At 40.3% G+C, this 27,938-nt stretch overlaps 1 protein-coding gene across 3 annotated transcripts; it reads right to left on the bottom strand.

Moving 5' to 3' along the window:
- Positions 1–1,219: 1,219 nt before the first annotated feature.
- TOLLIP (toll interacting protein) lies at positions 1,220–27,466 on the bottom strand. 3 transcript variants are annotated; one of them, XM_052692768.1, is made up of 7 exons: positions 27,323–27,466; positions 19,574–19,723; positions 16,169–16,351; positions 13,942–14,094; positions 12,661–12,751; positions 9,135–9,155; positions 1,220–4,731 (listed from the first exon to the last, which is right to left on the bottom strand). In XM_052692768.1, exons 1-7 carry the CDS (start codon positions 27,353–27,355, stop codon positions 4,517–4,519), a joined length of 846 nt encoding a protein of 281 aa, XP_052548728.1. In that variant the 5' UTR covers positions 27,356–27,466; the 3' UTR covers positions 1,220–4,516. The 3 variants fall into 3 exon arrangements, with proteins under 3 accessions (XP_052548728.1, XP_052548729.1, XP_052548731.1); XM_052692769.1 differs by lacking the exon at positions 27,323–27,466 and adding an exon at positions 26,861–26,973; XM_052692771.1 differs by lacking the exon at positions 9,135–9,155 and having other exon boundaries at positions 27,323–27,465.
- Between the last annotated feature and the right edge of the window lie 472 nt (positions 27,467–27,938).

Here is a 27,938-nt window from a genome sequence, read left to right as displayed (position 1 = left end):
AAATGTTATGATACACAACTAAATACAGTTTTTCCTTACAAAAGAATTCCATGAATAGGCAGGATGCTTCTCATGTATACAAACTGTAGTATGAAAACAGTCCAACCTGAGTTTCTGAGCAAGCTTACAAAAGACCTAAGAAAGTTGAAACCCACTCAACTTAAAAGTGCAACACAGAATATTGCAACTGTGGCTTCTCATTTCTCCTACTTAAAGAAAATTTTGTGTTTCTTCCCATAGGTTCTGTTTCCACTGATGTACTTAAATGTCTTAATCATTCAAAATACTCCAACTTCTCATTACGTTCCCAAAGACCATCGCTGGGTAATCAGCATTGAAATGCGAACACTAATAAGCAATGAAATGCTAAGCAGATACTTCAGCCATCATAAGAAAGCCAACATTTGTTTACGTAAATTAATTCTCACTTGCCCTCTGTAACATGATGGAAAGCACAGCAATAATAGCAGAGAAGCAAAGTCCCAGGCTGCACCAAGTGGGGCACTGCTTACCTTCAGAAGGCTTCAGGTACTCAGGGAACCCCAGAAGATCCCCTTGCCTCCACTGCCAACCCTTAAATGAGGTCAGGGAAGGGGCAGATCCTGGCTTCACCCTTCTGGTCACTCAGGCACATTGCACACAGCTGAGCTCCCCCAAATTGGCCCCGCCTTCCCACCAGGTGCTCAATCACTGCTTCAAGCTGTGACTCGCATTTCTGCTACGCTCACAGTATGCTGGAGCAAAGTGAAAGCCAGTGGTAAGCTTTAGAACATGCATCAGGATAGACACTGCCACTCAGGAGCTGCAGGAAAGCACCACGAGCAGCTCGTTAATTCTCACTGAGCACGGCAATGCTGCTGAACATGAAAAAGGACCTCAGCCTTCTAGATAAGGACAGAATTTTAAGAAGATAAATCAAATCCTTAATATTCCTCAATAAATTAAGAACTAGTAGGTAAAGCCAGTTTCGTCTTGTAGCTGAAACATTACATGAGTTTTATTTCTGACCTTTTCCCAGGGCACCACTACCCCCTCAGCCTGTCCTCCAGACCTGGAAGTGTTAAAGAAAGGCAAACACCTAGATGTAGATGCTTAAAACACTTCTGAGCATTCAGTCCCACTGGAAGATCACATTTACATTTAGCAAACGTAACCGATACATGAATTCTGTATTGGTCTACAGATAAGCAAACGGAGGTGCTCTCCAACAGAGACATAATACACTTTCATTCAGATGATACATTTATTAAATTAGAACAAAAAGGTTTATGTATTCTAGAGTGCAAGAAACATTTGGACACTGGACCTCAATACAGAGAAACAATGTCTTCAGAATTATTACAGCAAAGAACATTCTCTGTATTGTATTACAGATCAACCAAACAAGCAGTAACATTTGTAAGGGAAAAAACATTCGGTACCATCAACAGATGCAAACAGCAGTAGAGAAGAAAGCAGCAAGGATCTAGCTAGACAAAAAATGTTCCTATTCTTAGCAAGTTCAGGCTCTTGGCAGGACTCAAATTAGTACTAAAAGCATTCAATTCTAGCAGGTGCCAGGCTTTTACATCTGGCTTTGGCTCTGAGCTGCTTGAAGCTGCTGAGCAGAACAGTGTCAAACAGTATCATCCCACCAGCATTTCATCAAAAGCTACGACAACAGTGACAATGTATATCAAGAATCAGACTTTGGGTTCCAACGCTTTCATTTCACAGACTGCACGAAAGCCAACCTACTCCCCACCTTTTTTCCCACCTCTTTCCAATTCAAACCTAAATGAGCAGATTGCCTGAGGCTATTTATGCTGAAAGCTGAGCAGGATCACAATCAGTGTTTGTTTTTAAAAGACGACCTTGAAATAAAATTTTCAGCTATAATGCATAAGTAAATCAAGATAAAAATCCCAAGAACAGTATTTAAATACAATTTAACATCTTGAATCCCATCTACTGGCCACACTGCTCCTGAATCTCCTGTCTTCAGCTCCTACCTACCCTATTTTGCATAACATTTGCATAAAACAAAGACATAACAACAACAGATATTTAACAGGAGCTACAGCTTGCTCAGAGGCCTGGAACCTAGTTTATGAATAAGCCTAGCTAACCTAGCATTCTGATTCCTTCTGAAGGTTAGAGTTGAGAAGTGTTTGTTCCGTCCTTGAAAAGGAGCTGTCACAGGATGCAGCACAATTTACCAGCCATTAACTGAACTGTGACTGCTGCTTTTATAAAAAGCTGTTATTGTGGATCCCAGCATTTTAATATAAAAAAATCCAATCGATACATTTTCCCTGAATTATTACATCTCTATCAATTCACTCTGAGGAAGAGTCAGCACAGGGGAGGTCTTCCTGGACATAGCTGAGAGTTGAAACTTCATGAATATTTACCCTCATGGGCAATGTCAAGTCTCTGTGCTATGAAGACAAAGGCCAAATGCCTCCACACCTATTCAACCACAACACTTACAGTAACTGGAGGGAAGGTACAAGAGGAGTTTCTTGATGAACACCTGTTTGATTTTAGAAAAACAAAATGCAGGGACTCCACTACCAAAGCACAAAAAAGGTACTCTTGGATTTCATTAAGACTGTGGAAGATGTCTAAGCATATTTATGCTTTCAAGGGTAAATTTACAACTGTAGGGAGATTTGTAACAAAATGTAAAATTCTTTAATATGGAAAAAAAAAACAGCTTTAAAAGATCAGGAACCAGAATAGATTTAAACACTGTATTTTAAAAGTTTCAGCATCATTTTTCATTATAAAAAAATAAATATTCGTACTTTACCACCAGTGCTACTCAAAGATTTCTTATGTGTAGGTAGGGGAAAAAAAAAATAAATCAGCTTTTCAGCAGATATGAAAGAATATTTTAAGTGTGTGACACGCAGCAGAGTTTGAGGAAAAAGAGAATAAGGGTCACTTTTCCCTATTCCAGACTCTGCTTTAAATGCAAAGTTCTCATGAATCAGTTAAGAGCCTGGATTTCAAGTGTACATTCATTCCAACTCTTGAAAATGTAACAGTTTATGGCTATTGTAGAAAGTATCTGAAATCAAACATTAAAAAAAGACAGAACAGCAACATTGCACATCACTGAAATAATTACCTGGTACATACTACTTAAAGTGCATTACTTTATCATCTACACAGACACTGCAGGAAATTATCCACCAGGATACCCAGTGCCTACTGTAAGATTCTGCAGCTCCAAGATGAACTGTTCTGGAAAAAAAAACAACACTAATAATAAATACAAGCAACCTCTAACCTCCTCTGAGAATCAGACTAAGTCAGATATGTTACATTTTCTCCCACAAAGAATTAATTCCACCTGTATCAAATAAATTGGGTTGGACCAGTTGACCTTCAGAGATGCCCTCCAACCTCAACCACTGTGACCACAGCAACCACCATCAACAAGTCATTGGGCAGCTCAGTGACATTCAAAGATTCTGAGACTGTTTTCCATGCTTCTACTTTCAAATTGCACAAAGAAATACAATAGTTTGTCTACTCACATACAATGGTAGTTCTGCTGAAATATAGATGTGAAGAAAGAAGCCTTAAACAGATCATACATTTCTACTTTTTTTTTTTTTTTTTTTTTAGATCAACAGGAATACCTTAAATTTTTACAGCTTCATTTATTCTCTAGGCACAAAATCTTTCCTCCTGTGCTTCTGTGTTTGCCCTTTGAAATAGTCATGGGAATGTAGAAGCAGTAACGAGTGCAATTTGCAGTGGGAGTACATTAGGGCCCTGTTCTCTGCTACAGCAGTAAGTAGACTGCACAAGTTAAAAAGTCATTTGTTAAGATTTTACAGATATATAACCATGTTCTATGGTGTGATAAAAGCCCCAAGTGGACATGAGATAATATACTGCTTTGGTGCTCAATAACTAGATTGAAGGGAAGATCTCATTAGAAATACCAGCAAGCACAACCTTAGAAATATAACTTACTAAACCAGAAGTCTTCCATCAGTCACAAGCAGTTGAATATCTCACAGCAATAACTGACCACTGCAGGACAAGCAGCAGGACCTTCTTTTAATTTCTGCTATAAACAGGTTGCTTGGTTAAACCTAAACACTTCAGCAAATAAATTGTTCAAAAAGCAAACCCTCCACTGGAAAAGCAATTTTTCCACTCTACCAAACAGTAGTAAATCCTGTACTGCATAGAGTTATTCTGTAAGAACAAGTTTTTGAACAGAGGGAGAGAAAGGGAAAAAAGCAGCATTATTCCCTCAGAATACAGCCAAACAGGGCACAGATGATATCAAAGGTGTTTCAGCGCTGTATTGTAGGACATTCTCTACCTGCACATACTCAGTTTAGCATAAGAAAGTGAAAAGATCCAAATGCTCAAGGAGAAAAGGGGATATATTCTTGAATACAGGATGCACTAACAGCAAACTGTCAGGAAATTCTTCCTCTAGCTAAATCCCTGGCTTGGCAAGTAAAAATAAGTGGCATTGAGGAAAGGGACAACGCAGGAAGTGATTCTATGATTCTTCAGTCATCTGAAGCAAGGAGTTGATAGCTGCATTCTTGTTCCCTCTCTGAGCTTCTAGCACTGAGCGGATTACTTCTCTGTCCATGTTGGGAAACATGTCCTGGATAGATTTCAGGTCCTCTTCGTTACACAGGTGCTGAGGATTGACTGCAGGAGGTGGTATTGCCACAGGGACCATGTCAGGATTACAGACTGCAGGCATTCCTGCATGCAGGAAAAAAAAAACACGAGAGAAAAGTTAACGAATGAGCATGAAGGAAGTGTTCCATCCCTTACCACTAACCCACCTACCTCAGAGATAGCAAAGATTGCTACAACCAAAAGCACTTTCCTAGACCTGGTTCTCTGCCCAAGTTAGGTTTCAGAAGCAGTAAGCAATATGGCCATAGGTACAGCTCAGAATTAAGATACAACCCGTATCAACCTGGCTTTCATGTAAGTCATCAGATACTAAGTGTATTTTAGGCCCTATTGTATTTATATTGTGATAAACTGCTTTCTAAACCAAAAATATACATAACCAAGAAGTAGACATTCAAAAAGTGTGATCTTCATCACATTAAAAGGAAATCACGTCCATGAAAGGACTCAACTACATACATAAATGAATCTCAAGCAAATGGTCTTTCTTGGTTCAAGTGCCTTCCAGATCCTCCTGCAGAGCCCCAGAGTAGCAAAGTACAATTCCCATTAAGCCCACAAGGGTGCACATTACTTCTCCAAGTACCTCTGCTTCAGTACAAAATCATTTGATATTTTTAATGAACCTTTTGCATTGCTGTGCATAATTAAAGCACTGTCAGATTAGAAAGTTTCAGAATGCGAGTTCTTAAATTACTCTTAAACAGAATTAGTAGACAAAAGCTCCTTCACATCATTTGACTTTTATTATTAACTTGGCCTACATCTGTTGCTGAAAAACTACCATTTGTTTTTGAAGAACTAAAAGCACATATGGAACATTCAGAGGCTGTTACCTCTTCTGAAAACAGCCTGTTTCACTACAAGCCATTCCCCGATTATCTTAGTCTCCCATGTTTATACATTATTTTTTTCATTTCTGCTGTACTTTTTCTAACACAGGGCATGGAGAACTGTCTGCATCACAATGCAACTGTGGCAGTGCTTCACACAGCAGCTCAGTAAAGTCATTCATTCCCTTTCAGATGTTTTATCCACTTTTCAGTACACTATTCACCTGATGTTTTCAAAGAGCAGTCCACAGTAACTCATACATCCGTACGCGTAGTAATGATCAAAGCACCACCAAATATGTATTTTATCTTTACATGTAACACCTGGTTTAACAGTTACCTAGGAATGTCACATTGTGTCCCACTCTGTGATATCAGAGAGTTCCACAACTTGTGCAGACTTAGAAAACTGCAAAGAGCTTTTGAAGTGACAAACTATCTTCACTTGATTACTTTCTTATATGATGGACTCCACTAAAAACCTCTTTCATGAGGTGATCACACACTTATTTTCATTTGTTCAGCAGATCTTCAAAATAACTACTAAAGAAAAGATGACATTTTCACAATTTCATAGAAAAGACAACATAAGAACTGCAGCTAAGGTGAGCACATCATCCTTACCCACATGTCCCTAAGACACCTACAGCTCCTGAGGTACGAGCTTCTCCTACAGAACCACATTGTTTATGCTTTCTAACTTGTACAATTCTTTCAACCTTAAAAGTAATGTACTAAAATTGATACTCATGGTTGGATCACCAAAGCCCACCTTAACTTATATCAAACTCTAGTTGACAATGCCCTCTAATTGAATACAATCTGACTGCACTGCAACTGCTGTTTTACTTAACATTCTTTGATATTTCTTCCTTCAACTTGGACTTCAGTCCTATTCAATTTCATGCTGGAGTGCATTACTGAATTCTAAGTGTCTGAATGCTTATCAGTCTTCTCCAATCTTAAAATTCTCCTCTTCTTCAGCTTTATTAGAAGCAAAAAAGGAACCTAGGAGCTCTAGGTCCAGGTAGCACAGGCTGCACCTATTTAAAAACATTCACACTGGTATCTAAATAAAAGCCTCTTCTCAACATAGTTTGAGTGTGAGGGTAACAAAATTATCTCTACCAGCCATATGTACCACACTCCCTCACAAGGACATCACAGCCCCCTCCACAACCACCTAAACTTGGGCTCTGGAGCTTCTTAAGCCATTTGGATCATGTCCCCTCAGAGTCTGCTTAGCACTATCAGATTCTTCGACCATCTGTCAAATCAGATTATGGATGTGCCCCAGAAGTAAACCACAAAGTAATCCTCACCAATGCTGCAAATGTAACTCCTTACACAATAACCACATCCAGCAGCAGCATTTCACATTGCTTCTTCTAAGCTTCAACACACTTCAACTCCTTCTCACACTTCCTCAAACACTGCAGGCATTTACAAAATACACATAACTTTGAAACCATGCAAGTTTGAAGGCATAAAGTGAAAGAACAGAGCAAGACAAGTTATGCTTCACTTTGAAGTGAAGTTTCCTAGCTTTCTTTAATAAGTTATCAGCACCATGAGACTATCCAGCTACCAGCTTAGCTATTTAAGATCTGTCTGTAAAAAAAAGACCAGTTTAAAACATTAAGACAAACGAAGCATCAGGCTCACTTCCGAAGTGTCACAGCATCCTATAGCGTACCAGTAAGCCTGCCTCTGCAAAAAAATGATGGTGACAATTTCCTTATTGCTTACATCAAAATGATAATTATGAGGCCAGATATCTGCACAGGCAACCTAAGCATTTTCAATGTAAATATCTGATTTTAGAGAGGAGATATTTCTTGCCAGTGTTGTTCTCCCCACATTCAGACTCTATTAGAGGAAGTGGTATCAGTGATATTTAATAAGCATTTCCAGAATAAATGTTTATTTCCCATGAAAGTCAACATCACCAGTTTCAAGAGTACATTTTTCTTGGCTTTGTTGTTGTGCCCCCCCGGACCAAAAGTATCTATTATTTCTGATCTACAAAATAGCAAGCATAACTTAAGACTGAAGCATAAATTTACACACTATGTATTTTAACATACATATATATGGAATGTATGACATACATGTGTGTAACAGTTGTTACCAGAGTAGCTGTAATAAACCTCAGCTTTTTCTTTGTTGAATAAAAAGCTGCTTTACATATTAAGCAGCTCCTTTCACTAACAGGTGAAGACTGAAACTAAACCACATAAGCATCCTCTAAGTATAATGGAACACTCCTGTGTTGCTCTCAGATTAATAGGTGATAATAGGTGTCACACATCAGAAGAACGGAGCACTGTTTTCTAATTCAGTGAGATGGCAATGGCAAACATGCTGGCATAAGCAATGGCATTCCAGTAAGTGAAGCAAGTACAACAGCAGTCAGTTGTAAAAGCAGCAAGGAAGCACCAAAGCTTTGAGTTTAAACATTTTCCAGCTGCACACAAGGCATTACCACACTTATTTTACTGTTCAGTCAAGCACCCTACATTTATTAATTCATTACTCTTCTGTCTTATGTACAGGGATGATCCTTCCAAAATTAACTCACGAGCCTCTTCAGCACAAGTTCTTTAAAAGAAAGACAAACATCAGTATCACTTTTTTTTTTTTATCTTAAGACTCAAGTTTTGTATTCCAGTAGGTCTTATTGACACTTGCCTCAGAAAGAGAGTCAGTTCTACAAGTACATATGCCACCACTTTTTCTTTAATGTTGATTTTTAACCTGCCAAGCAGCTAGGTGACATGAAGAATATGAACCTCCAGAAGTTTTACAGCTCCATTGCTCTGATGAAACTAAATACACTGTGGCACACCTCTCTTGCATTTACAGTGTGTTTCTGAGATTCAGAGCATCAAAGAGTAAATTTTTATCTCATTATGCATAAATCTAGAATTTTCTGAACATACTTGATTGAACACCAATGCTAATATTGAAGGTAAGGATGTCACAATATCTTTGCACAGTTCAAAAGTCAAACGTGCCACATTAAATTAAGCTTAAATTGAAGAAAAATGGTTTTCAACAGAACTCACCTTTAGAATCACGTCAGATACTTAACTTCACATGAATCTAAAATGGTCTGTGTAAGATGCAAAATAAGTGATGAAGTGTCACCTTTTACAAAAAAAGGCTAATTTAAGAAGTAACAGAAGGTAGGTGACAGGCTGTCTTGTCAGAATATCATTGCAGAGCTGAGTTCTTCACTTCAAAGTTCACAGTCATGATATTACCTCATTCTCCCCAAATCTTGCAGTAGAACAACTGCAAGATTAAAGTTCGTCTTCCAAGAAACCAGTGCTGCCAGCAAAAACAGCTCACTGACACAGAACAGTTTCAGAAGAAAATCAGCATCACATTTGACCAACCCATCACCAATTACTTTAATTCTTACATACTGAAGTTGAGCAGAAGATTAAGAAATCTCCCACAGATTAGAAGGACTTCAGCAATTTCAAGAGATGCTTTATTTTATTGTGACATCCGAGTGGAAATACCTTGTGGTACAGTCTGCTGTAATGTAAATAAAGCTGTCATATGAATTCATGCATAGACTTGAATCAGTGACAATGGGAGTGAGTAGAGAGCTTGGAAACTTACCCAGAGCAAAGTATTCAAGCCCTAAAGGTAGGTGGAAATGAAGGGGCAAGGGAAAAGGAGTAAGACATGGGAAAGAAACATTAATCTATATTTAAAAGAAAATGAAACATTTAGTTTCTAAAGGTGAAAGCTGGATAAACTGAGGTAACTGCACAAAAACTACGCTACCTAATAGCAAAAAATGAAATGCTGCTAGGATTCAGTCTCACAGCTATTTTTGTTCCAGCACCCAGAAAAAGCCTTCTAGATGTGCTGTTTCCATTCAAATAATAAGAAAAGCTTCCAAAATAAGCAACTAGGCATTTATAGCAAGGATTATATTTTATAGCCCAGAAAGGACAACAAACATCCATACTGTTCTGAATAAACCACAACTTTCATAAACTAACCCAACGTACCCCATACGGAGACCTAAAGGAGTAACATACACATACATACAAGTTTGCCTCTAAGGAAACTAATATTCCTCTCTGAATGAGCCTTGGAAATTTTTATTTTATTTTTGAACCTACTTGCCATAAAGGTGTTGTTGAATCAAGTGCAAATGCACTTTATCCAGTGACAACTTAGCTGTAAAGAAATACAGCTTCACTGAACTACCTGTGCTAAACTACTGCCTTCCATATGCTTCTCGAAGACCAGCTTTGATTGGCAACCTATGTATCACACTACGTATTCAATGGCACTAAACTGGCTGAGGTTTAGAAGACACAAGTGAAAGGATACGAGTAAAGCCAAGTTTTAGAAGAACTTCTGACACAGACGTTCAGTATTCTCAAACCCAATTTATGTGACCATAGTTTGTAGCAGCTAGTACTATCATCAGGATTCTTTAATTTTTAAAACCTTCAAAGCAATTTCACGCAGTGCAATGCTGTATGAGCAATATCAGTTGCTTTGACCTTAATTAGGTTAGTTATGTATGCCAAGTTTTTAAACAGAATTTTGTTATCCACAAAAAAAAAAAAAAAAAAACAAAACTGTTTGGTCCTTCTAGACACAGCTACATTTGACTTACTATCATCTCACTGTATAGCTCAGTTGTTTTGGACAGTTCCCACAAATAACTGTGAACTGGATTGGATAAGCATATTCCAGTCCACCTACTGAACCTATTTTCCACCTTGACAACACTTAAATTCCGTCTTGTCCAACAGCAAAATCTTGTCCCCTAAAGAGGCAATAAAGCAATCAGTGCTGCTCTTCCAGTTTCCTCAAAAACCTAATAGGACTTTACCATCCACACTCATTTAAGTGGACAGGTAGAAGGAAAACTGAAACTGAAGAGACGGAACAAGATAAACATACTCCTGTGGAACACACTGCTGCCTTTCTCTAAGCTACATAATCATGCCTCAAACAGTAGAAGTATTCTGGAGTCACTTGCAAAGAGACTTCACCATCCTTCCAATTATTACGAGTGGGTCATTAGATTAGTGAATAGGCAAAGGCTTCAAAACTCAGTGCTTTGAGAAATTCCCACAGTGCCCACAAATTCTGTGAAAGTAAACACGTGGCAGAGTAATATTCAAAAACTCCTCAAAAACTGTGAAAAATACAAACAGGTGAAGGGTGGGTTATAATAAGCTAGTTTGGCATTTAGAAATTAGCAAAGTACATTCAAATTTTCTTGGAACAAAACAGTTTAAATGGAACGGTGGGACTCCACAACATCTTAAAAATAAAAGTTCTATCATCAGGAAGAACTTTTAATAAAGAAGATTATAGTAGCAGTACGTAGAACAAGCATGCAGCATCTTCACAGAAGGGAGACACACCAATAAAACCAACATATAAATACTCATATGATAAAACATCAGGCATTACAATCACATGCACCAAAACACCAGTTGTTTGTTCACCTGTCCAAACTAATTTATTTTTTTTTAAAAAGTATTTCTGAAAATATACTCAAGGTCAACACAAAACTTACAGAACACCAATATATTAATCTCAAGATACACCACTGTACTTGTTTTTCTAACTCTACTACTGAAGATCTTCTACTTTCAGTTCTACCTGTTCAGTCAGATGTCTGCTGTCAGTTACTGAATTTATCTGAAATTAGCCTCTGCTTCATTTTCAGTTTGCAGTCTCACTAGCACAGCATGAACATCACTGTTTTGATATGTTCAAGAAATTCTACAGCTTTTTTTTGCTAAACATCTAACCACCTATTTAACTATTTAACCAGCTATTTAACCCCACACAAGATACTAAATCTGAGGTTTACTAACTGCTTCAGTGTATCAGGACGTGATGAATCCAGAAGTAAAAAGGCATACCTAACACAAGAACAGAAAAGCCACAGAAGCTTACCACAATGGAACGATACCTCAGAATGTACACAATAGTTTAGACTAGTTTGCTGGCAAAGCAAGCAAGACTTCAATCCTGAGAACGAAGCTCTAGAGATAAAAGCACTTCAAATGAAGCATTCTATAAATTTTCATCAGGGAGTTCAGTATGTAACCAATCTTTCCTATGCTTTGCTTTAACTCTAAAAATGAAGCAGGAGGCAAATGTTCTTAAGTTAAGTATCCAGACTTCTATTGCAAAATCTGCTTTTTCAGCAAATGAAATTTAAATTCAATCAAAAATTGAGCCTAAGAGAAAAATATATTGTGCCAGTCCCCAATATGGCAACTGTGTCCCATATACTCTATCGCTCATTCATACGAATATACGCAAAGAAACCCAAAATACATCAGTGAGATTATTTTCCATGAAGTGTACTATCTTGCTGAATTCATGTTCAAACTAGAGCTTTTAAGAGCTGAAAGTAAAACAAAAAAAACAAAAAACCAAACTTTGCTTACCAATTATTGAAGAGCAAATACATGGTTGTTTACATACCTGAAGCTTTTCACTTTTGACAGTAAAACTACAAAACCTAACTTAACACATCCACCTGTACAAGTCCAAAATTTACTTTGCACAGACCAAGGCAACTGACAACTGCTTTCTCTTAGCTTTTTTTATATAGTTCTATTGATTTATCTCAGAGCTCCCTAATACTTTCTATTAACAATATTAATCAGTTCATGTGCTGCGCAGCAAGTTTCCAACAGAGCATCTTCAAGGTCCACAAGAAAGATAATCCCTTTGTAGTCAATTTTAGCTAGAGGTCTGACCACACAAATCTGATGTGCTTTCTGAAGTCTGAGCATTTTCTCACCTAGGTTGCCACCATCTTCACAGCACACAACATCTGACAAACTATATTCCAGTATATTTACTTATTTAATGACTTGACATTAGTCTAGATTTCAAATAAAAGCTACTTGTTCTGACTTCATAGCCATTTTAATCCGAACTTACGTATCTCACTCAAACTCAGAAGTCAAAGACTGAAATCTGGTCTACATTTAATTCATTTTCTCTTCTTTGGTATCGTGGAAAAAAGTCAAGGATGAGATCACTTATAAGTTCCCTTCGCATTCCATAAATGAAAGAGAAACTTGGTAGATATCTCTGCACCACCCCTTTACTTGGCAGCTTTAGTCTTCAATGAAAGACAACATACCTGCTATAGGCACATATCCCACGCCTTGCTGGTATACAGTGGGCATCAGAACCACTGGCTGGGGCTGCATCATCATGGCAGCTGGCAAAGACTAGACACAAAGCACAACAGATTAAAACAATTCAAGAAATGCCAATTAAAACAATGCTTGCAAGAAGTCACCACACTGTAATACAGAAAATCTGCACTGCATGCCCAATAAGACCTATGCAATTTGTATTAAGCAGAATTTTTTGCGAGTTAATTGATATACTACTCTTTGAAATGGCAATTGAGTGTAAATCAGAATAAGCACATCATGCTAATTATCCTTCCCCATCAGCTTGACACAGCTGGCCACTGAAGTTTTGTTATTGAAACAAATTGTTTTGAAACCTGGCTTTCCAAGTTTTCATACTTTATTCTTGGGAAAATGAATGCATTCACATTCATCCAAAGTGAAAAGTTAAAGCAAACCTGAATTTTATTAAGAGTAGAGATTAGTCCAAATCATTTTTTCAGGTAAATTACTACTTTTAGAAGCGTCCAAATCCATTCCTTTATACTACCACAATTCCTGTTCACTTTCATCCTGGAAGACATTAGAAGGTCAGATTCTGTGTGCAACACATCCATTGGTACACATTTTAAAGGTTAATAAAAATTCTTTTGCCATAGGAGTTAAAGGAACAATTAAATGTTCAGCTGTGGGGCCAAATAGGAAATTCAAATAGCCGAAGCACCTGTTCATAGTTGTGCACTCAGCAACAACTTGGAACTTCTGATCATGCACAAACACACTAGGAAGCACTGAGGAATTATCAGGCTATCCAACAGGTACTTATGGCAAAGATAATAGACTAGAGAATAGTCCAGAAGCTGCTAAATAGACCAAAGTCAGCAGTTCAAAATAACAAGCACTAAATAGAAATGGAAATAAGAATTCAAGTCATCAGAGCATTCAAACTTTCCAAAAAGACCAAAGAGAAGAGCTGCCATTATTTTTACTTTTAAATTGACATGACCTTCTACATATGCAGTGGAATTTTTGTTTGTTGCCGTTTTAAACAAATTGGAAATCAAAACAGATTATTTGACTGAGGATTAGCCAAATAAATATTCATTTACTACCTCGCCAAGAAGGATTTACTAACTTAACATTTTTGGCTGCTATTTGCAAAATAAAGTACAAATATTTTAAATTCTAACACACACAATAATAAGATACAATGGAAATACTTCTGCTTTAACCTAAAATATCTCCTTTCATTACCTCTCATTCTCACCCTAAACTTGACTTACCGTGTATGACATCACCAGGTTAATCATCCCCTCTTTGTCGTCACCCTGCCTTCCACTCAGGCTGTACCATTCGTCCTCCACATTTCCTTGTTTTAGAGATTCAGGAATTGTAATGTGTGTCCAAGCAATGCGATCATCCATTGAAAAGGCGCGCTAGAGGAGGAACAAAAAAAGTCTCCATTTTACCTTACTGCAATCTACCTGTACACATGAAGAGTCACAGCGTACAGACTGCCAGGAAATCACCTCTCAGCCTTCTTGTATCTAGGCTGAACAAATCAAGTGACCTCAGCCACTCCTCCTCAGTCTTGCCCTCTAGACTCTTTACTATCTCTGTTGCTCTCCTTCACGTGCTCTCTAACACACCACAGTCCTATGCCCTCCCAATAGTGTGGCACCCAGAACTGCACACAGTGCTGGAGGTGAGGCCACACAGCTCAATGGTCCAGCCCTTCCCCTCACCCAGCAGGCAGCGCTGGGCCTGGTGCACCCGAAGTACAAATATACAGATGCCCCTTTTGGCTGCCAGGGCACACTGCTGGCTCACATTCAACTTGCTGTCACCAAGAACCCCCAGATCCTTTTCCTGCAGGCCTGCTCCCAAGTCTCTCGTCCCCTTTTCCATACATGTATCCAGAGCTTCCCCATCCCAGGTGAGAAATCTGACACTGCTCTTCTTTATGTGGTTGGAAATTGTCCAGCCCTCTAGTCTGTCAACATCTCTGCAAGGGTTCTCTAGACATGAGGGAGTCAATAGCTTCCCCTTGCTTCATATAATTTGCAAGCTTTCTTAATATGCATTTGGCTCCTGTGTCAAGATTACTTATAAAAACATTAAAGAGAACTGACCCCAAAACAGAGTCCTGTGGAATCCCACTAGTGACAGATCTATCAGCCCAATCTATTCGCTATAACTCTTTGCGCCTGACTTGTCAGCTAGCTCTTCACCCACTGTATTATGCACTTGTCTAGCTATATGCACCTGAGAGGGATACTGTGAGAAACAGTACCGAAAGCTTTTTTTGTTGCATGAACATTAAAAAATACTGACAGAAAATATTTAATTTTTTTTTTGTTCATTCTATGCCATATTTCCAGACTCCACCTGATTAAACAACCAGAATGCAGGAGGTCCTATCCATAAGGCAGGAAGTATTTAAACAGGTGTATATCCGTAGATAGCAATCACTCGTGAGCAGTCACACTAAGAATCAGTTTACATTTTAAATGTAACTCCAGTAATTCAGGAGTAGCAATAAGCATTGATGTGCCTCCCATCTTGCAGTAATGAAACTTCAACCAATTATCACCGAACAGCATTCAAAAGCCTCATTTGTGTAACAAGTACACAGCTACTGCAGCGTCAAGTTAAACTCACTCAGTAAGAGGGGCAGCAAAGAAGGGCAAGTCACAGATGTCTGCCTCAGTTATAGCCTCTTGCTATGCCTGAGAACAAGTTTGTTCTAAGTCAAAGTCAACATCCCAAAATGGAACAGTTAACATGTAGGCACATAATCCCTGCTGCCAATAACAACATCAAGTAGAATAACACATCAGAATTTGTGACAGTGCTACTCCTATAAGCAATGTTTGCAGAGCAGGTTACTTAACTGAGCTGTTAATCAGATGTACTTGATCTGAGAAACTGAAATTCGTAACCTGTGAACAGTTTATCAGTTCTGCACGTTAAGTAAAACGTACCTAAGTGGACATGTGGGGACTTGCCATTAAATTCAGGCATAGATAAAGTTACGTTTCTGCAAATTATTCCCAGTGAACTACACATTCTATATAGGATTGGTTTATTCTCAGTATTTCTGGGCTTGCAGTTAACCTCTTCCTGCATTAGAGCAACGAAGAATTCCTGGGCTAACCCAGCAATGTAAAAACATGCTATTTTTAATAGGGACAGTACAGAATATAAGGCTGCAGCACATCTTGATAGTAAAGAAGGGCTTCGATGCCACTCAAACATTTCTGCTTCTCTTTATTTGCAAGGAGCTCTGCTAATGCTCTGGTACCCCTTGTGAGGTAACAAGCTCTGGCATTCTTGGAGCTGAGCAAAGCTTCATAGATTGCTGATCTTGAGAATCTGAGACGTTAGTATTATCTCCCAGAGTGCAGCTAAGCAACAGCCTCTGCTAACTCAACTCTACCTTGCAGGATTCCACCTAAACCTTAGTCCAAATAAGGGATGAGGAAATGAAAGCAGTATCAACATTCTGACCTCATCAAATATCTCTAGGTAAAAAGAGTCCACACCCGGAGGAACAGTGCACTGAATCACTTTGTTCCAGCGAGGGTTCTTGGCTCCATTGTGTGCTGTGGGGGTTTCATACACAGCATACCCCAGCCGTATCCGGCAGTAGGGATCCATGCGGGTCATTCCATAGTTCTTCGCCAATTTTGCCTGGAAAAAATAAAGAAATGAAAGCCCTTTAAGTGTGTAATACGTACAATAACTTGTGGTTATGATTAGATCACGAAGAATCAGTCATCAAACAGATATATTAGCTTGAGGTAGAGCAGAAATTTCGTAAGAACAGCATTCAGATTAGACACAGAGAAGGCTGGAAGTGCCTGGAAAAACCTGACAAGATTCTCTTTTTAAAGAGTTTTCTACAGAAGACACACATCTTCACCAAAGCTAAAATAATAAAACCAGCAGAAACATGATTAGGAAATTGCTTTATGTTCAATTTTTGCCTTGATTTCTGCCCTCCAATGAAACTCAGCATTATAAGTAGCCTATCTTCTTTTACTGAAATATTTAGAAGGATGAAATAACTTAGTTTCAAGAATATCACACAATGTTTGCAGTAAAAAGAATTCAATTCGAGTAAAATCCAGTTACTCATACTTTTCAGATATAAGAGTGTGCATTTGATGTCACATAATGAGGTGGGCAGTGTAAGCACAGTGGTACTGGAAGGACAGATACAGCACGTAATCTGAAGTTACCCAACATACTTTCACTATAACATCAGGGGAGCAGGAAAAAAAACAAGTTTGTGACAGTCCTAAAGAACACTGAGTAGTGCTGCACAGCTATGCCAAGTAGAAAACAGGTTCATATGACTTACAGCTCTGACCTGTAAGAAATGACATAGAATTCTTTTTACATTTAAGAAAAGAAAAATGGTGCCTTTGATGCCTCTCACCTGCAGGAGATACAAGGAGTTCAAACTGTTGAGACTTGCAACAGACTTAGGCACAGCAGCTGCAGCTCTGGCCTGGAAAGTCCTTTAATCCTTCAAGACATACATTGGTTTGACAATTATGTATCTGAACTGGTGAGAATTATCTTACACCGTTTCTTGTAAATGTGGGCTTTGCAAATTAAATTATCTGCCAACATTTTATTAGTAGCAGAAATAACACACAGTGCTCTGTGTACTTTATCAACAGGCATTTAAATACAAAGGACTTAACTAGATCTCTGCATTCCACAGTTCAACTATGCCACGGTAAGCCTCCTATCCAAGTACCACATGCCTCCATATGCAGCCAAGATTCCAGCAGCACTCCTGCTCAGACTGGAGAACAGCTTTTCGGAGAAGGATCTGGTGGACATCAAGTTAGATATAATTCAGCAACTGACCCCTGCAGCACACACAGCTGATTCCTAGGCTGCAACAGGAACTCAGCCAGCAGTTTCAGGAAGTCAGTGCTGGCAAGACCCACATTTGGATTACTTTTCTGTGCAATTCTGGGCTGCCCAGCATAAGACATGGACATACTGAAACTAGTTCAGTAAAGGGCCACTGAAATTATTAAGAGTTTCACAAAACCACAGAATGGCTGAATTTGGGTGGGACTTCCAGAGAGCCAATGCTACCACCTCCTCAAAGCAGGGTCAAATGCTCAGTGCTGTGGTCAAGCAAGTTCTGAACATTTTGAAGGATGGAGGCTCCACAACCTCTCCAGGCAGCCTGTTTAACTATCTGACAACTCCCACAGTAAAAAGTTTGTGTTTTACAATTTTTTATTGCAATATGAGCTCCTCGCACCTCTTGTGGTCTTTTCAGTCACCAGAGATAACTAATCTCTAGAAATAGTCTGTGGAATTAATTACATACTGATAATACTCCTGCCCAAGCCTGATCTTCTAGGTGTCCCCAGCTTCCTCAGCCTTTCCTTAGAAGTCCAATGTCCTTAATCCTTGATCAGGGGACTCTTCTTGGACTAAATCCCTAGAGGTTCCCTTAACCTCAACTTACAGTTCTGTACCAAGTAGTTACACACAGCCATGGCATCAAGAACAGCCATCAGACGTCGCTCTTGAAGAAAGTACATATGTAATTTTTATCATTTTTTCTTGTCTTCACAACCTCCAAAATGTAAGCTAGCACTCAACACAATAAACATGAGTACACCTGCACAAACAGGAATCATCCGAATGTTTCTGTACACAGAAAGCGAGACGTAACAGCTCCTTGAATATCTCATTGCCTGAGCTCTTAATGAGTTTCTATACATGATAGGATTAAAATACCGTGAGGAAAATAAAGCACTTTCAGCTGTCAAAACAAATAAAGATGAACAACTTACTAACATACAAATGGCTAGAAACTAGAGAGCTAACAGTAACACAGCATGTCATCTAATATACACGTTGTTTCCTTGTAGGCCTAAGGTTCAACCCAAATCATCTATACCCAACTATGAGAAAAAAGTCACTGAAGCCTCTACCACTACAAAGAACAGTAACATTCTTCTGCTATTCAAAGTTGCAAGAGATCCATACCATTGTGTCTCTGAACAAAGATTGGGGAATTGGTTAGAAACACAGAAAGGTTTGCAGCTGCATTCAACAAACCTTAGATGTAACAAGTATTGAAAAAGCACTGCCTCCAGTCTTCAGAGCATAAGGAATATAGGTTGCGAAGGAATAAACTGACCAGCAAAAGACACAGGAAAAAAAGATCAGTACCTCTTTTCCTGAGAGGTCCTATAGTTCTCCCCCCCTAGTAAAGGGCCTCACCTCACCATTGAAGCTTTAACCATAGAACACCTGGCTAGTCACTAAATACATCTTTAGTGTGTTCTTAGAAAAAGACTTCTAAATACATGAGATGTTAACATGAAGAACACCTATTTTGCTGATGCATATAAACAGAACTGTGCTGAAATCTTACACACCATGAAGGCAATAATTTAGTATTGCCAAGAGATCAAATTAGGGGTAACAAAGGGAAAGAGCAAGCAGAAGTTAAAAAGCTAGGACTATGTACTTGAAGAAAGCCTGCAGAAAGCACCAGAAAAAGTAGCAAAACGCATTAAAGAAGAAGTGGCTCAGTACAACACTTAAGGAGAATTATGTAAGCTAAGTGCAGTTCCTTATAATAGTCTCAAAATCGCAGATGTTTCCCAGTATTCAGAGCTTCTACAGGAATTCTTCTGTATCAGCACCTTCTGTGATAGCAAGGTTTATAGGAAATTGCTGCCCCATGCATGTCACAGTTAAGAAACAGAACCAGAAAAAATACTGACGTACAAGAAAATTAAGCAACAAAAGCTTTGAAAACTACTCACTCCCTAAAAACCAAGCAGTTGAGGAAAAAACTCCACACAAAGTCTTTTGTGTCCACTAATGAAAAATGACCAAAGTTCATGTAGGTACAATTTATACCTGTACTACAGTAATGCTCAGTCTGCCCACTGTACTCATTGGTCCTCCATACTGCAGCTGCTGAGCTGCCTGGGCATCCAGTTGGATTTGCTGTTGCTGCTGGGTTGGGGTAATACGAAGAAAGTCTTGAGGAAGCTCACCAACATACACCTGGAAAAAAAAAAAAAAAAGAAAAAACTTTAGATTTAGATCTCCCACTTCCATAATGAACAATGGAAAGGAACAGAAAACCCAAGAACCTCAGCAAAGACATTCAGTATTTTACTCTAGTTCTGACAGCATCAGCAAGTAAATAATGACAGAACTGCCAGACTCACTTTCTAAAATACTAAAATCCAGCACAAGCCTCTGTGAAAAACAACAATGGGAACACACAAAGCCAAGGCCATTCTACAACTGAACATTCAAGTAATCCATACAAACATCAGATCTACCAAGTTCCACACCCCATTTCCACGTGACATCCGATGCTGCCCAGCTCCTCCACTTATTTACCACTCACCCAATCATTCCTGTCACAGTACATAGCACCCTGCTTTCAAGAAAAAAGTGCACTGAAGCAGAGGCTGCAAGGTCCAATACGCTGCCATTACCATTAATAAAAGCTATTGCTCAATTGAAGTTGCCAGTATTTTGACACACTTGCAGCAGAGGTTAAAGCAAACTTGAAAGCTGCATAAATAAAACACATGGTACTTGGTAGCATTTGGAAGTGTCGCTTTCAAAATTAATCCTCAAGACAAACCATAACGACAAACCTTTCAGGAGAACTAGGATGTCCTAATGCCCTTTCAGTTTTAAACACAGCCTGCAAATAACCTTGTCAAGTTTGGGATCAGATACTACCATACTAGACCCAATGGAGGGATTCCAACTTCAGATAATCACAAATTAAGAAATGAGGAAAAAATTAAAATAGAAAAATTTGAAAGCATCTCTCACACAGTAGGGGAGAAGAAGAATTAAGCTCATCTCTACTGCCTATAGAGCTGCTTCCATATTTAAGAACAACACGTCTAACGTATGAAGACAAAAGACACTGCATTTCTTACATTACTGTCTCAGACAAGATTACTTAACAGTGTTCTCCAGCAAACGCATGCCTACAGAACAAAATCTGCAGGAAGAAAAGGCCCCTAGGACATTGCTTTTGAAGATTAGACAGCACTTGCACGCCAAGATTGCATCCTTGAGATAGCAACAGTCATACAAAATGCAATTTGGCAAGAGATGCATTTGGCTGTGTTCAAGAGCCTCAGGGATCCTGGCAGCAGGAGGTGTCACATACCAGAGAGGAGGTGTATCAAAGCCAAAGAAGTGCTGGCTGCTTGCTGCTGGGAGAGATGGGAAAGAGATGCAGTTCTGCTCGTAAGAGTCTTAAAATTTCACACTGAAAAAGTAATTTTACAGAAGGGAAACATTTTAATGTGCCCCCTAAAGATGGCTAACTGACAATATCTATATAAAGACCTGAAAGCGAATGCTTTAATGGTGACAATTAGACTACTCTTCTATTGAAACATCGAGCTCCTTTTTCACACAGCAACACTTCTCTTTGCAGGCATTCATCATGCACTGCCACAATGCTGAAAATACATTTCTCAAGAGTGTGACCAGAAAACATGTGCCCTGAATATTATTTTTTCACAGCCATTTAAATTTCACAGTCAGGTTCCTCATAATAGCTTGCTTCCTGAAGGAAATAGCTTTCAATTTACTTGTATAGTTCTTACATGCACCATATACAGAAAACTAATCAGTTATTTTCACAGCTTCAATGCTGTGAACAATTAGTAGTTTTAAAGTAGAACCGGCCATTTAGGAAAGATCTGCACTGGCCCTAGAATTAACAAAGCAAAGGAATTTGCAACACAGCTGGCTCCTTTCAACCCTTGACAACCTCCAGAAAGTTTGAAATTCAGAACTTTTAGCATCTAAGAGTACATACCATAAAGACTTCACATAGTCAGAAGTGAGAGCTGCAACTCTATATCACATCCCCATACGTGCAAACTCCCTCTGCCAGCTCATCAGAAATCAGGGTAGCATACAGCATTTGGTACAACCATCTTAATGCTGGAAGCCTTAACTCATTCATTCATCACGGTGAGAAGTGAAAAAATTTCATCCTTTTTTTATTATTAAGTCATTCAAATACTGGTCCAACATAAAAAAAAATATATATAAACCAGCCACTGAGATCCAAAAGAGACAAATCCAAGAAGGATCTTTAGTCATTGCACTATCTCACACAAAGCTATATTTTTACACTGGAATAGCAGAACAGATATTCTAAGAAACTGCCAGCAGCTAGCATAACTAAATTCTCAAAAGATACCAGTAGTAAGCCCCTCAAAAGCAAGGCACAGGAGAGGCACTCACTCCCAACTTCAGTGTTCAGCTGTGTATGAGATCTGGTATAAGAGTCGTGGTGATGTATTCAGTAAGCAGCTAGCAGAGAACCTCCCTGAGGAAACAACATTAATCAGTAAGTCCTTATGCTGATTATCAGTTGATTCCATAGAGACAGAGGCAAATCAGCACTGTGCAAACTTTGTAAAGGAAACAGACTAAATTCTCCCTTCAAAGCATTCAAAAACAGTTCAGCAATTGCCACCTCCAAATCTCAATCAAATACAAACAGTTTCAAAGCCAGGAGAACAGGGGCAATGAGCTGGTATCCCACTCAGCACCCACTTCACACAGCATTCCCTCTACTACCATAACAGTCCAGGAAGGTGGTGAAATTCAACTCCACCCAGCCATTAACAGCACCATAAACATTCCATCTAACGTGAATTTAATAGATGCATTTTTCAAGCCAGACAATTGTAACAGTGTCACCATAAAACTTAATTCTTCAGGCAGATGATGAGCAGGCATTCACAACAATAGGTCTGCCTCATCATCACTTCTTAATAAGCTTTACTGACGGCACTGCAAATCAAGAATATGAATTAGCTAGAAACATAATTTCTGTCTGCTAGAAACATCTCATACCTCATTTTGAGGTGCTTCAGAGCAAAAATGCAGCAGGTGAAACAAGTCACAATCAAGTTATCTCTTCAAACCAATGGCTCTGCAGGGCTAATTCAGGCCTGGGCTGTCTTAGTCTCATCTTCCTGTTACCTCTCACCCTCACCTACCAGGCAACACTAAGTGGCAACTATAAAGGAAGCTGAACAGAAGAAAACAAAACAAGGGTTGAAGGTAAAGGAGAGGAATGTGTCATCAGGAGCTTTACATGGCTCACTGAGCAATTAGGTGATTACTACATTACCTTCATCAGGGAGGGAAAAAAAGCATCACCAAGAAACAAGCAAAAATGCCCTCATGTCTAAGGATTCCAAACTGGCAAATAGATCCAAAACTAATTCTCAGAGAAATCTCACACTACAGAGCTAAAAAACACCTAGCTACTAAACTAAGTTGTACTTACTTAACCCTTAGATGCTTCCACTGTTTAAAAAAAAAAAAAAAAAAAACTAATAAGAGAATTTTGTGCTATTATTATATGGCTTATACTTTGAAAAACTGGAACCATGAGATGCATCCAAAAGAGCTAAAGAAGCTAGATATCATTTTCCAAGGCAGCTCTCTCATCTTTGAAAGCTTATGGATAACAGAAGCAGTCCTCAAAAATTGGAAAAAGATAGTTAAGTGTCACATTCATCTTTGCAAATCTGTAAGGAGAGAAGGGACGACTGTTTGCCTTGATTTTCAAACAAGGCTTTCAGAAAGTTCCCACCACATCTTGGTATCCAAGGCTGGTCACTGCAGTCTTAATGGGGATGGAGGAAAACTGGATTACTGAGCTCAGAAACTGAAGTTGAGCTGCCAGTGACACTGCAGGTTGGCTAACCAGTACGTTTCTCAGAAGTCTGTATGAGACCTATCATGTGTGCCTAATATATGGAATAAACGGAGGCTTGTTTGAGAACATGGCCAACAACCAGAGCTGGAAGAATACACTGATGGGAGCCCCATGAGATTCAGTAACAAGTACAAAGTCCTGCACTTTGGACAGAAAATTCCCCAGCATCTCTACAGCCTAGAGAACATCTGGCAGAACAGCAAGGGGAAGCCTGCTGGAATGCAAGCTATGGTCAAGCAGCATACCATACCATAGACTCAAAAGCCAGTAGACTGAAGAGAGTCATTATTTCCCTTTTCTTGCAATACTTAAGGCAACATATTGCAATAGTGCATCTAGTTTGGGGCCCAGCAGTACACAAAAGGTAATCAAAAGCTCAGCAGAGATGCACCAAGGTGGCCCATGAGAAGGGCTGCAGCACAATGTCTGTGAAGAGAAGCTCTGGATTCATCTAAAGCGGAGGAGTTTTAGGATGTACTTCACACAGACTTTCCAGTGACAATGAGAAGGTTGTTCAGAAAATAGACCAAGTTCTCTTTTGAGATGCAAGGCAGGAATAAACTTAAATTGTTCAAGTGAAATGGGAGGATTCACATGAAACAACAAAAAAAGTCACATGGAGATTATAAAAATGGCTTTTGCCAGTTTTGAAGATCCTGCTGGACCAAGTTCTGAGCAACCTAGCCTGAACTCAACACTGGCCATGCTTTTAGGAACGGTTGGTTTATATGGCCTACTGACATCACTTCTAGCCTCAGCAATTCTTATTCTGTACAACTTGTATTACTGCACGACATCTCCACTTCAACTTCTCTAGAACTGTAGTCAAAGACTCTATTCAGGCTTCTCAATTTAGAGATAAGCAAAGGAAAGAACTACATTTAATAAGCTTTAAAGATTAATAATAAGCTTTAATAATAAGGCAAAATAAAAAGGCTAGCAAATCGCAAGCTATCAGGCATTTATTAACTCACTCTCATGATTCTCTTTGCTAGAAATTTATCACCAACCTTGTTTTCATATATGTATCTGTAAGCACTCCGTGAGTACAGTCATTACTGAGTATTCTCCCCTTCCCAGACACACCTACCAAATTTAGTCCCAAGAGAATATTTTGCCACAAGCCGTTGCCCCTGGATTTGCCCAGTACATCTAAATTTGCCCTGGACATTGACACTTCAGATCTACAAAATACATTCCATAGTGAAAAAGCACAGCCATTAATAAAAACACTGGTTTTAGGGAAGAAGAAACTATGACAAGCCTACACTGTTTTAGTAAGGAGGTGAATATTTTGTAATTTGAGGGCTAATCATATTCAATCATATTCATAATCATATTCAAAAATGAGTTACGTAACAAAGATAGAATGAATGAACATCTTAAATTCAAGCCATGTTTACAGAGGTCCTGAGCTACATTTCAAGACAAAACTTAAAATCAGGGATGACAATATTCATGCAGTTAAATGACAGTATTAGAACAGGAAAAGAACCAAGCATTCATTCAGGCTGTCCAATGGAAGAGTTCAGAGCAAAACAGAAACGAATAGGGAAGCCAAAGGAGCAGAAACATAAGTAATCCTAGTTTGGCACTCAATCTAATTTTGGAGGACCTGACATAGTTGTCAGCACAGTGAATAATGACAGACATCCATTCTGGGCATGCTAGGCTAGCTGAAGGATCACCAACACGCAGCGCTGGGGTCTCAAACTCAAGACTTAATCTGAAGCCTGACCAGACTGTTTAGTGATACCTATCACTTAAAAAAAAAAGGTAACCCTTCAGCAGCCCTTCTGTATTCAGCTGCAGCATGGATTTCAAAAGCTGTACTGTCCTTACAATATCACAAAACACAAAAACACACCAATTCCCTATCATCCTAAAGGCAACCCAGGAAATCTACATTCTAGCAGGATATTTACCATCAGCAAACAGAATTCCAGCTCTGTTTCGTCTGAAAAACTCAAGGGCAATCAGGACTTAAATTACTCACCAAATAAATGGCATCAAACTAGAAAGCATGGTTATAAGAAAAAGACTGGCAGCAGTATAGAGCATACACTGCTTTCTTAGCTGCATGAAACAATCTTGAATGTTTGCTTGCCTGTTCAGAGACAGAAATGTTCTCCAGCACCGAAGGGAAAAGGTTTCCCAGTCTTTTAGCACCATTTAGTGGCTATCCATTTGTAATGCAACTATACATAGAGGAACAAATACAACTCTATCTTCTGCTCTTCAGAGAATTAAGGAAGCCAGTATGTACTGTATCAGCACTCTCACCTGTGAATGACAGCTTCTTAATTACCCCAGTCTCTAAAATGCTAAGACAAAGAAAGAAAGCACACACAATGCTGGGAGTATATAAGAAAGAAAGAAAGAAAAAGCCAAAGGCAACTCCAAAAAAGTTCTTGCTAAAATCTCAGCTCAACCCAAAAGGACTACATCAAGCTGAAACAAGTCAAGATTAAATGTAATAAACTAAATACCAACAAGATATTTAGCACAAGTAAAACCTTCCTCAAAAAGAAATGCCATTCCATTTTGTGGAGGTATCGCTACCAACACAACATTGTCTCAGCAAATCAGGACTGCAACCAGGCCTGCTGTCCAGCTTTATCCAATCCAGCTGGTTACCATTTCCTTCCCCTCCTCCCACATTGATTCCCTACAAGTTCCGCAATCTTTACCAAACATCAATCAAGGCCTGACTGGAAGTTATTTTAAAACAAACTGTTTTGTCAGATACTTATTAGTAAAAACTGTTACATATTAAAAGAACAGCATTTGGGTGCAATCACACCATCATTCTCAAACAACAAGCCTATGGGGACGATTGACAAATTCCTAAGTAACAGAATAGCAGCTGTCCATCAGTAATAGTGTCAAAGAGAAAATAAAAACCTTAATTCACTGTTTCGACTTTAGTTCTCCACCGAAAACTTATTCCAAGAATACAACAATCATAAAAAATAATTGTAAAAGGAATCAATTCTTAACGATCTTCCAAATATGGCACTTCAAGGAATTAAACTGATAGCCAAATAGCATTACTAGCATAAGATAATTACGGAGATTCAGCTTTTCAAGATTAGTAATTTAATAATCCCATCTTCCAGTCTCTCAGAGAGACTGCACAGACGGCAACCGCAAAGAACCTAACACAAGTGTTTCTAAGAAATAAAACATAGGAGTACATAATAATTAGGGGAAGAAAAAGACTTAATCTGCTGAGCAATAAGTACTTTCAGCTATTGCTCAATTCTTCCAGCCAGCAATAGCACCGGGCATTAGGGAGGTTTATCCCACAGCGTACCTCGGCACTGAAAGCTTCCCAGCTCACGCTCAACGCAAAGCCTCACAGGACTGTTAAACCGGACTGCTCGGTTTCCAGCCCCGCGGCCGCACCGTACCTCAGCACGTCCCATGCTGCAGCTTCCAGGGACAGCTGTCTGAAGCCGCCCGCTCCAACCACGACCACAGGAAGCTCTACGCTACTCTGAGGAGAAATGCGTCAGGCTTCGGTTTGGTTCACGCTCTGCGGATGGCGAGCGGCACGAGAGCCCGCGGCAGGCTCGCACGCAGAGGAGGGCCGTTCGGCCGTCCGTCCGCGGGGCTCTCTGCCGTGCGGGGACCAGAGAGCACACGCAGCCTCGGTCCACGGTGCCGCAGCGGACGCGTTCGCTCTCCTCTCTCCCGCGGACGGCGAGCAGGGGAGGAGAGGAGAAAGGCGGGCCGCCCGGGAGGCGCAGGAGCCAGCAGCACGCGGGATGGAAGGGTCCGCGCCGGGCCGCGGCCGCCCAACCAAGGACCGCGAGGGGAGTCTCTTCCGGCGCCCCGAGTGCGAACGCGGCGGCCCGGCCGGCGACACTCACCGGGCCCCGCTGGGTGCTGACGGTGGTCGCCATGGCGCCTCCCTCGGGCCGAGCTTCCGCCCCGCCGGGCCGCCCCGCCGCTCCCGTTAACCGCTCCAACGCCCGCCGCCGACCGTCACGCAGCGCCAGGCGCCCGCGTCAGCTGACCCCGGCCCCGGCCCCGCCCCCGCGCAGGCCTGCGGCGACGCGCTCCCCGCCCCTTCTGGCGGTTTCCAAAGCCGTGCGCGACCACGCGCGTGCGCCAACGGGCCAGAAGCCCTGTTGCTGCTTGGGGGGCGCGGTGCTTCCCGTCTGCGCACGCGCCGGCCGACCAGTGAGGGGAGAGGCGTCAGAGCGGTACTAGTCTCGCGCGTGCGCACTTGCGCTCTGCGGGCTCCGCAGCGCGGCACCGCGCGGGGCGCCGCTAGGGGACGCTGCCGCGCTGGGAACGAAGCTTCGGGGCCGCCATCTTGAGGGCGGTGACACTGTGCCCTGGGGCCGCGATGTGAGCAGCGGGGTGGGCCGTGGGCAAGGCCTGGGATAGGAGCCCCCATTGAGAATGCTGGGAAGAGAGCTGGGCGGGCTGCCCTCGTGCTGGCGGTGAAGCGTCTTGCGGTGTGAGCTCCAAGCAGCGCCT

This window comes from Tympanuchus pallidicinctus, unplaced genomic scaffold (assembly GCF_026119805.1).
Source record: "Tympanuchus pallidicinctus isolate F22 unplaced genomic scaffold, pur_lepc_1.0 scaffold3, whole genome shotgun sequence".
Lineage (NCBI taxonomy): Eukaryota > Metazoa > Chordata > Aves > Galliformes > Phasianidae > Tympanuchus > Tympanuchus pallidicinctus.
The sequence above is the reverse complement of the archived record's forward strand: the minus strand, read 5'-3'. Positions and strand labels throughout refer to the sequence as shown.